At 36.6% G+C, this 10,949-nt stretch overlaps 1 protein-coding gene across 1 annotated transcript in view; it reads right to left on the reverse strand.

The window, feature by feature from the left end:
* Positions 1-1,218: 1,218 nt before the first annotated feature.
* The window catches only part of LOC104905212 (transcription initiation factor TFIID subunit 5), a 10,051-nt gene continuing 320 nt past the window's right edge, over positions 1,219-10,949 (reverse strand). The window contains exons 2-20 of the mRNA XM_010693668.3: positions 9,911-10,229; positions 8,137-8,218; positions 7,419-7,497; positions 7,213-7,310; positions 7,047-7,103; positions 5,255-5,342; positions 5,070-5,179; positions 4,180-4,287; positions 3,943-4,091; positions 3,446-3,556; positions 3,276-3,345; positions 3,152-3,191; positions 2,900-3,064; positions 2,706-2,782; positions 2,438-2,554; positions 1,930-2,195; positions 1,727-1,822; positions 1,574-1,646; positions 1,219-1,483 (exon numbers count right to left, since the gene is read on the reverse strand). Of these exons, the coding sequence (XP_010691970.2) occupies positions 1,430-1,483; positions 1,574-1,646; positions 1,727-1,822; positions 1,930-2,195; positions 2,438-2,554; positions 2,706-2,782; positions 2,900-3,064; positions 3,152-3,191; positions 3,276-3,345; positions 3,446-3,556; positions 3,943-4,091; positions 4,180-4,287; positions 5,070-5,179; positions 5,255-5,342; positions 7,047-7,103; positions 7,213-7,310; positions 7,419-7,497; positions 8,137-8,218; positions 9,911-10,107 (2,037 nt within the window). The 5' untranslated portion in view covers positions 10,108-10,229 and the 3' untranslated portion in view covers positions 1,219-1,429. The remainder of the gene's footprint in view (positions 1,484-1,573; positions 1,647-1,726; positions 1,823-1,929; positions 2,196-2,437; positions 2,555-2,705; positions 2,783-2,899; positions 3,065-3,151; positions 3,192-3,275; positions 3,346-3,445; positions 3,557-3,942; positions 4,092-4,179; positions 4,288-5,069; positions 5,180-5,254; positions 5,343-7,046; positions 7,104-7,212; positions 7,311-7,418; positions 7,498-8,136; positions 8,219-9,910; positions 10,230-10,949) is intronic.

Genomic DNA, 10,949 nt, shown 5'->3' on the forward strand with positions numbered 1-10,949 from the left:
AAATTTCTATACCATTTAATGTAACGATATATATTATCATATACCTAATTTGGTATAACCTTAAACAATAATACGCTAGATTTTTTTCCTTAGAAGACTCGATTACATTATGTTATAAACCATTAGACGTACATCCTCCACATGATTAGTGGACCTTAACCAGATGATGCTTCATTATTGATATGACTTGACGAAGTTGAATCTTAATAGAATGTCAATCATGCAACTATAAATCATTGATATTTGATTAAGAATATGCACGGAGTTCAATATTATGTTATGTTCCGCAGCAAGTGCATTAAGTCATGCGGGCCAAAGCTGGCATCGGGCTCCGCCGCACTAGAACCCGCCGAAATATCAACGTATTCGGGCCACGTGCTGTTTCAATATAGTCCTACTTCTATTGTTAGTGTCCAACGGCCAAATTTGGTGTTCCAGTAATAAAATATTGCTCCTCTTGTAATGTTTATTTTGTATTTGTTAGCAGTAGTATAATTTTTTAATTCTTACCTAGAAAGAAAATTTCTTAAAACACCCTTGAAGTTTAGCTTGATTCTCAAAATATTCTTATTAAATTTTGAAGTTCAAAATTTAAATTTCAAGGGTACCTTCGGAAATTTAATGCACTTGAATTTCGGTGAATAATAAGGGTATTTTGAATCCAAACACAAAGTTCAAGGTTATTTGAGGAATTTCACAAATGTGAAGGGTAATTTGAGAATTACGTCATATTTTAGAGGTACATGAGGAAATTTCTCTAAACTCAATAGTTTAAAAATAGACAACTAGTCAAGGTGATAGTAAGTCATATTCTTAATAGAAGTTATTTGGCTAAACAAAGCTAGTACGACTGTTTAACCCAACCAAATTCATTGCATTAGTCGTGCGCCAACCTGCCACATAGTGAACCTTCAAATTTCAATCTACGTTCTCTGTGTTTAGCATCATATAGAAATGATCATTAGGTTCACATCTAATCCAAAACCGATCCCGAAAAAAATCATGAAAGTAATCACAATCCTTATGAATGACAAGTCGGAATTAAACCCCAAGATAACCCTGACTCCCTGAGTGTTATAAATTTCGCCAATGGTGCGGTAAACAAGTTAATTTACAAACTAAATTATCATAATTCACGTTTTTCTTTCTTTGCAAAAAATAGCATTTCTACAATAACAGTATATTTAACACATCATGTCTATGTTAGGACTTTAAGAGTAAAAGAACAAAATTAGCAACTTTTAAATAAAAGAATCACAGGAAAAGAAGCATACCACTTTAAACACCAACTGAAACACTTTCTAGCAGCTACGTCCAACCTATGCCTAAGACCGTAAACAAATCAAACACTCGCGTCGGTCAATGTTACAAAACTAGAAGAGCCTCTAACCTTATCTACGAATGTGTATCATTATCTCAGCTAATCTGTTCATGAGTGTTTAGATAGAACCCCGGCTCCAAATAGCAGATTCCTCCTTGAAAACTATAGCATGGAAGAATGCACAATCAAACATAACAGCAAGTAGAATATGACTCTAAATACTCTCAAGAGAATAAAAACTTTCATCATTACCGTCAGAGAGTAAACTGGTGTAGATTTGGTAGGAAGAGTCCTCAACGATCTGAGTCTGTTTGAGCTCCCAGTTCTGTGCGGCAAAACAAGCAAAATAAGAAATATTTCTCTCAATAGAAAACACTTGAAATTGCCAGTTCCAGACGACCTTACTTTTCCTCTGATCTCGACATCTTTGCACTTGCATTGACATCCCACAATTTAACTGTGCAGTCAGCTGATCCAGAGGCAAGAAGTGAGCCTTCGCCGCTGATGCATGAATACAAGTGAACTTAAGCCACACAAGTTGATAAAGGTTTATGATTGTTAATAACCAGTAATATAGATGAACATGGTTGAGGTAAAACTATACTTGCCTGAAAGCAAGTGTCCAGACACATGACGTGTGACCCACAAGAGGGGTAATGCATCGACCACTAGCAAGATCCCACATCATAATCGCACCATCCTCATCACCAGATGCCATATACCGACCATCAGGTGACATAGCCAAAGACAATATCATACTCCTGTGACCAATGAATATCCTGACACATTCGCCAGTCTGAATGTCCCATAATCGAACTGTTTTATCACTAGATCCAGTGGCTATGTAATTACAGTTTACATGCCACCGGACACACTAAAAGACAAGTATATGAAACATCAATTTCACAAACAGAAGTAGAAACATGATTAGGAATACGCGTATGTTAAAAAATGGAAACAAGCGCCTGAATTTCACAGTAAAGAACAACTGAATAACTGATGCTTTTGAACAAGACAAACCCCTCCTGAATCAACTTAAACGAGTACGACCCTAGATATAGATGCATGCCACATAAAATATGCCATAGAAAGAGTGAATAAGATCTAAGAACTCACGTCAACATCTGACAAATGTCCGGCCATGATTCTCAAAGGCTGTATTCTGTCCATGGACCAGACCCTCGCTGTTCTATCATGGGAACAACTGGCAAAATAATGTCCATAGGGACTGAACTGCATACAACAAGGAGTTATCAGTGCTTATCAATGAAGTCTGCAACAAATGGAACCGAGCAAGAACAAAGAAATGGGTACAGTGAGAAACAACCCAGATGCTTAAGCCTAGCAATTTATAAATACATCACTCAACAGCATTGATATCTACCTGCACATCCCATACAGGATAATTATGACCTTTGTAGCACACAAGATTGGCATTTAGTTTCGTGCTCCAAAGCCGCACTGCATTTCATTAGAAGTGTAAGAAATGGAGAAAGGAGGAAACATCTATCTGATCTGTCTGATACATACAGAAGTAGGTTTGGCACAAAGACAAATCAAGGATATGATCACAAACACCTGTTGAATCTGCTGAAGAAGAGAGGATAAAGTCCCCAAGAGGGCTAAATGAGGCTGAATAAACCGGCCCAGAATGACCCTGAAACAAAGTATAGGGTCTCTTCCCACCATTTGTACCAGACATATGTTCATTTCCAGCTGGATCTTTTTCACCCTGTAGAGCAGCTACAACCAACACATGAAAAAAAGCATGATGACATTACCTAAATGACAACAAGAAAGAAAAAACAAGGTTCTTCATAGATTACTCACAATTGCCCATTTGTTGCCCAAGTTTTGACATGTCCCAGACCTATATAAGAAAAACTCTTCATATAAGCACAAGTGATTTGCTACACTAAAAGAAGGGAGAATCCCTATGGATGAATCATAAGACCTTTAATGAAGAGTCTGAAAAACCACCAGCAACCAAGGATCCATCATGTGATATTGATGCACAGTTCAAACTAGAACAAAGTTGAAATAGCAATGTGGTCAGAAGCTCGTGGGCAACAGATAAGAGAAACAACAAACAGAACATGAATGGTATAAGAATAAAGATTTTACCCATTGTGTGTATTGATAAACGTGTAGAAGCTTACTGATGGCAGGGCCACACTACTTAACTGCACGCGATTCCGGAGGTCTTCCAGGATAGAATGCTCAACTTCAGTTGGCCTACAGCAATATGTGAAGCATATAAGAAAAACAAGAAATAAAGATTATATCTTTTAACTATGTCGATTCCTTTCTTTTACCAGACCCAGTGTATAGAAAAGCACAAGGCGCAAAGAGGCGATAGGGATCCTAGTGAGACTAGGTGTGCCTCATTGAAGTGAGGCGCAACCAAGGATAATTCAAAAACCTTACGTAAAAAAGAAATTGGGTGCCTTGGGTGTGCTTTTTTGCGCCTTTTCGAAATCGGCTCACCTAGCACAAAAACAACGCTTGACCCCTATTGCCTTTCGCCTCAGGCGTGCTTTTTAACACACTGAGCAGACCACACGTCAAAATAATTATAGCTTCCACGTATGTTGCAAAGGTAATTAATCTGTGAAAAATACATTATGGGCAAAGAAAGCTCTGGTTTGACTTTCGGTGCCATAGGAGTGTTGGCTTCCGGACGTGCAGTTTTTCCACCGGCACCTCCAACTTTATCCTTCTTGGATTTTTTAACTGGTGCACCTTGCTTTCCTCCATCAGTGGATCGTTTCTATATATGAAACAAAACCGATTTATCAGGACCAGGTATAAGCCCACATACTTGCCAAGAGGTGGATACAAGGAAGCAGCAACACTACCTTATTTTCTTCATTCTCCACTTCCTTGTTTTCCCCATCTACTTTATCAGAATCTAACAGTGAACCTCCACCCTTCTCCAAGCGATCCTCTATTGAATCTTCCAGCATCTAAACAAAAGAAAAGGTACTACATGATCATGTTGAACATATGGCATCGTGGAAAATATCCAAGGGGAAGTAGGTCATTGCAGGATAACTTGTGGAAGCCTCAACATAGATTAAGATTTCTTATATGCCAATTAGCCCACAGGCATTTAAATTTCTGGCACCAAATCAACATTAAAAATGATCTAATATGTCGTCAACATAAGAGAAATCAGAATGATGCAGTTTGAGAACAAACAACAATTCTTCAACTATTATGCTCAAACTAAATTTGGTGAAATTCTTTATCGTAACCAAAGGAGTATATAGGTGCAACAGCTAAATCATAACACAATCCCCTGTTCTGACACTGACTTTTAAGATAAGAAAACAAGCAAAACTGACTTTCATTTATAATATGGTCACATTACCATAAATCAACTAATAGAAATGTCACTGAATTTCTATTTTAAAAAAAAAAAAAGCTTAGCAAAGACTGGAGGAGAAAGAAGGGGGGTGGGGGAGGGGGGAGTGTTATGATCCCTTGAGGCTTTATACTCCCTGCATCTTAGCATGATGTCCTTTCTAGTTTGGCTAATTCCAAAATGACTGAATTTGAATTTGTTTACCAACTTTGATGAATTTACAGTGAGAAGCCCCTACTACGTGTTATAATTTAGGCATATTGCATAAATAACTAGCAGCTCTAGATTTGTAATCAAGCTAAGGGAACCAGTAGACTGGCACTCATAGCTTCAGAATCATCAGATACTGAACAAATGTATGTAATTGATCTAATTACTTACCCCCCACTGGATTTCTTTCTGGTTTATCAGGTTTGCTGCATCTTGGCCACCACTAACCAGTGTCACAGCATCAGCATCATCAGATATTATACCAGGCTGACCAGGACAAACTGAAAATCACAATATACATGCCTCAGATATGCTCACAAAAGTTAAAAAAGAGGAAAGGCAGAAGAGATCAGCACCTTGGAAATTGATATGCTCATTTACAACTCCAAGCATTGTAATAGACTGAGTGTTATGTAAATACTGAAGGAGAAGCTCATAAGAGTACTGCAGGAAAAGTTTGAAGCAAATATTCAACCACTTTGCCTGAAATAATTGACTGGATGGAAGCAATGGTGGATCCGAATCCCTTAGTGGGAAAACTTAAACAGTTGAAATGGACAATTGGCTAAAAAATCCTAACCATGGATGCTTTGGTGAAAAACTGAAAATATATCCAACTTGAGACTTGAAACTCAATAATAATACCAATTATTCAATTATCATACAAGATTGCATTAATTTTTTTACCAATAATAGGAGAGGAAAAAATAAGAGTGCATCGATTTGGTCACCAAGTAAATCTTAGCTGCATAAGTGAAATCAAGATGGGGGCTAGCAGGGGCCTTAATACCCTCCTATGATGTTTCATAATGTTTAAAGCTGTAATAAAAACAAGAGCAATCTGAAAGGTCGGTTTATTGCTTTACCTCATAAAGTAGTGTTCAAGCCTCCGATCATGCATATCTTTTCCTTCTTCCCCACCTTACTATGTAGTGAAGTAGCCCAAGTGGGCAACTTTTCTTTTTCCCAAATCTTAAAGAATTGTGTGACATTGGTTCCCATTAATACATCCATAAGGTAAGTCACTGATTCCTTGGACTTTTTCTTTTTATTGAAATTTTAAAAAAAAATAATTTTCTTCAAGTAATCCTACAAGTAATGAACATCTTTTTAAATCTCTTCATTCAATAGATGTTCCTAGAGGGAAGATCTTGGTTAAGTCAACATTGGGTGTGGATGCAATGGCGCATAGTATTTGATAATTAGGATAGTAAAGGAACCACTTTCAAGATAATTTCTTTTTGTCCATAACCATCTACATACAATTCTCTTAGAAAGTCCAAGACAAAATTTTTAACAGAAGTACAAAAATTAAGAGTTGCCCACCACCATTAGATAAAAAGGCCAAGAGCATGCTTATACCATATTGATCAACTCCACCTATAACAACTGGTTTTACAGTGAAAAAAACATTTGGCAATTACATGCAAAAGCTATTAGTGTGTACATTATTCTTCTATAAAACTTAAGCCACTCTTCTGGAATATGTCAGCCAGTTGAGAGTTTGTAAGATTTTTGGCGATGAATCGGGACACATGATGGAAATGAGTTAAGGAAAAGAAAGGATCCTCTATGTCCGAAACATATAAGGTCATGAGCATGCTTATAATATAATGAACTACTCCAAATCACCAAAATAGCATTCATACTGATCTAACCCCGCCAATGGCTGGATCACTAGACACTTGGTTGTTTTTGAGGATTACTCCACCTATTGCCAACTGATTTTAGAATAAAAACGCAAAAATATAGATGCTTAAAATTTGAAAATTCAACCAAAAAGAATAATTTTAACACGATCATATTGGAGATTATATACATATAAATATCTATTTGATTCTATCCGTATTCCGTAACTTATATTAGTGAAAACCATAACCGCTACACACGAACGATCTACAGGGGAACTTTTGAGGTAACTAGAGAAACAAACAATATTTATTTGATTAGCTTCAAGGTTCCATGGAGCAGATGCTTCATGCCTTCATCAATCATGATTTTCTTTTCTTTTTTTCCTACCCTTGAGAGGGAGGGGGGGGGGGGGCTGGGCTAATACTCCCTTGCTACAAATATCTCTTAGTTGTTTATGAGGCAAACCAAAGCCAAAAAAATATGTACATCACACTTTAAAGAAGTATTCTTCAATACCTGACAGATCTTGATGTTCACTTTGCTCTGCCTTAAAGTGTGGGCAAACTCCATCTCCTGAACAGGGAGTCAAGCCAAAAGAAATACAGAAATAAAGATTATTCAATAAAAGTCTAAAGGTCACAAATTGAATGATTATTTTTGGAAAACTCGAACTGCAGCTAACCTCCAAATGAGACGGTGAGAGAACTCCTTCGAGCTTCTGTAGGTCTCTTTGATGCATAGTTTCATGATCTTCACGGAAGTTATTGAAAAAACTCCTTGCTGTAGTGTAAAAAAAGGCATATAAAAAAAAGTCTCTCATGTCAAGTACAACTGGAGACCTCTTCACACAAAAATATCCAAGCAACTCAAGCTATATTGATGTCTCACCTTCTTGTAGATGGCCCTTTGCAACAAGATCCATGAAGCAATGAATATATACTGGATAAAGTACTCGAAGCAATTCATGCTGTTTAAGGCAAGACAAAGGAAACAAAAAAGTGAGCATTCTCTTGATTTATAATCTCTCCAAGTAGTCTTCTCTTCCTTTGCTTATATACTTCCTCCATTCCGATTCACTTGCAACAGAAGGGAGGCACAATAATTTAGGTGAGGAGAGAGAGAAGAAGGTGACCAATGTGATGTGGAGAGAGAAAGAATATCCAAAACAGGTAGTGTTGCAAGTAAATTGAACAACCAAAAATGGTTAATGTTGCACGTAAATAAGAACGGAGGAGGTATATGTATATTTTGTCTTAGTTGGACGAGAAAAGAGAAGGGCAGAAAGGAAGAGCTAACTCTTCAATGAAATTGAGTAAAATCTTGATTGCTACTTTAAGTATGCACAAGGGAAGACAAGAATGAATAGGAAAAAAGCTTATTGAACTTGTAGACCTACAAATTTTGGAAGTTTTCCTCAACCCCGTAACTTTCTAACCAGTAAACATTAGAGGACGAAACAAAAAGGAAAGAACCTCACCCCAAACAAGATCTAACAGCAGTAACATATCCAATGCAAGGATCATAATTGACACTTGATACTCTATTTTCCACACTAAAGTGCTAGAGCATTGACTTTTGAGGGACATAAAACCAGACAAAAAATCACCTTGTATAAATCCAGTGAATTATAAGCCCATGATCTTAGCTTGCTGTACCCATCATGATATTGTGCTGGAAGGCGCTCTGACCTGGCAAAAACACAAGGTAAGCATTCATATGACCTCTTTCCATTTCTTTTTCGATGAGTCATAAAATACAAATGACAATCAATTTAAGTTGGAAGACAAACATCAGCAGTTCCATGCTAATCTACTAAAAACAAATCTCATTACATCCAAAACAATATGTCATCTAACAAATATCACTCCCTACTTTTTACATGGCTTTCCAAGCTTAGCTTAATCTTTTCTATCTATTAAAGAAGGAACTCTTAGCCTAACAAGGGTTGATAGATATCTCAGCATAGAGCAGAACCATCCAGGCATCCACCAAAATTTGCAACAAATTTCTTTTCCTTAAAAGACAAGAGGGAGGACAGATGGAGGAGACCGAAATTTATATGAAAACAAGTTTCATGTCTCCTAAAGGGGTCAAACCTGACGCGCAATTATTCATCTTGACATAACTGAATAAAAGTTCCTCTACATTAGTTTCATTTATGCATCTTTGCAATTGTTAAGATACCAATCACACCATGTGTGCAGTGGCAGCAGAGATTTGCTCATATAAATGAATTACTTCTTTCATAATCAACATCACTTGTCAGTTTCCCCTGTAATTCTCTTAAAAGTTCATTCTATTGAAAGATACAAAGTTCTGGTTATATTATAGCAAACATCAGTACGGTAAGTGGAGTTCACACCTATGACAGGATTTGTAAGTGCACCTAACTTGATACGGAGAGGGAGGGGGAAAACTCATTGAGAAGCACCATTAAGCAGCTTATTCTCATCTTTGCTATAGCATCAACAAGTGGCAATATTTAAGTCAAATAAACTCCTAAGCCTCTTACTATCTATGCTTGAGCATCAACTACATTATTCAACTTCATAGATATTTAATTTTATGTCCAAAACCACAAACTGCAAATTCGACAACCCTTAGCAGATGGCAATTCTTGATAACTAACGGACGTTAACCAAAAGTGTGGCTGAAGATTGTCAACCGTTTTAAAAACGGTCAATTGGTATCAATTCCTTCACACCCCCCCCCCTCTTTTACCTCGTCTAGGGTAGGAGCCTCTGGAGGCATTAAGGTAAGGATACCTACTTGTGAATCCTCCCTTCACACTGAACTACACCTAAAGGACACATCTTCAAAAGAATATTCCCCCTCCTCAAAACTCTACTACTTCATCCATAACAAAATAGATGTTAGTATGTTAAACTTTGACTTTCACGTCAATGCAATACTTTGACCATTAAACTTTAATTGTGAGAGGTTCATATTATAAACACATATATTGAGAAGAATCCAACAATATATCACATAGAAACGGTTGATTTTATCAAAAACTACAAAATGCATGGTAATTACTCAATTATAGTAGGTGAATAGTGAATTTTCAAAGTGTAACATCTATTTGGTTACGGAGGAAGCAATTGACATTGTTCTTTCACTAATGGAGGTAATATATACATAAATGCATCGCCAATTTGATCAAATATACATTCAAACTAAAAAAAATTGCAATCCATGTCACTACACTCGAGCATTAGTCAAAATTCGCAAGCCCTAATATTTAACGCACAGTACACATCAAACTTGCCTAATTCCAATCTTCCAAAACCAACACAACAAAACAATTAATCTAGAATCAAATAAATGCAGCTAAAATAAACAGTAAAAAAAAAGTTGCAAATAGAGGAGAGAGAAAGTACTCAGAAGTAAATGAGAGGATGAGTTTGACGATATCTGGATCAGTTTGCGAATTAGAAGACGAATTTTTCGATTGTTGTGGTTGTGGTTGTTGCTGTTGCTGAAGTTGGTGTTCTTCTTGAAAAGCGAGCTCAGTTTGCTTGAAACCTTTCTTCTTCAGATACGCAATCACTGCTTTTTCTATGTCTTCTTCCTCCATTGCTACTGCTTGTTTTTCTCTCTCCTGATTTTGATTGGAAAACTTTATACTTCTTGGACTAGTGTCTCAGTTTCTTCTGCGAATTGCAGTGTTGCCTTGTTGGGAGTAGAAGATGGTGAATTCTGGGAATTTGAGAAGTTAAGTTAGCAAGTGTACGAGAGTACGAGACTAAAGAAGATCGACTAATCGCAAATTAGATGTAGACACGAGTCTACCATCTATATGATGCTAACCATTTTATACAGCAGCGTTTCGTATTATAATACAGACTTTTAATGGAGAAACTAAGCAATATGAAGATGAAAGTAAAACAAAAGAACAACATACAAGACTCCATGAACATATGAATCAGCAATGAACAAAAAAAAATGATGAGCATGAGAAGAAATATCTGATTAATAACCACTCAACCTAATGAACATACGAATAAAACACAATGAACAAAGAAATATTTGCAATAAACAAACTAAGAAACATAAAGATAAAGGCCAACAAAGGAGAATCGACGCGATGTATATTGGATAACAGTTGATGTACATTAGTTTCACGATCCACTTAATGAGTGCACATCTTATGTTTGTTGGGTTGTATTTTGGCCTGTGTACCATTACAATAGTAGATACGAGTCCGCCATCGACTAATTTGATGGTCGAATACCAGAATTCACGGGAAAAACTTTGTCTACAATTTACATAATCGACCCACTATCAGACATTGATAAAAAAAAATTATTTATTTTTGAGGGAAAAAGCAAGCCAATATACTAATTCATAGCCAAAGTGTCAGAAAGTACACAAGGAGCAATCTCTACAAGATAATGATTCTCCCAAACCTGCTCAACA

This window comes from Beta vulgaris, chromosome 1, assembly GCF_026745355.1.
Source record: "Beta vulgaris subsp. vulgaris cultivar EL10 chromosome 1, EL10.2, whole genome shotgun sequence".
Classification (NCBI taxonomy): Eukaryota; Viridiplantae; Streptophyta; class Magnoliopsida; order Caryophyllales; family Amaranthaceae; genus Beta; species Beta vulgaris.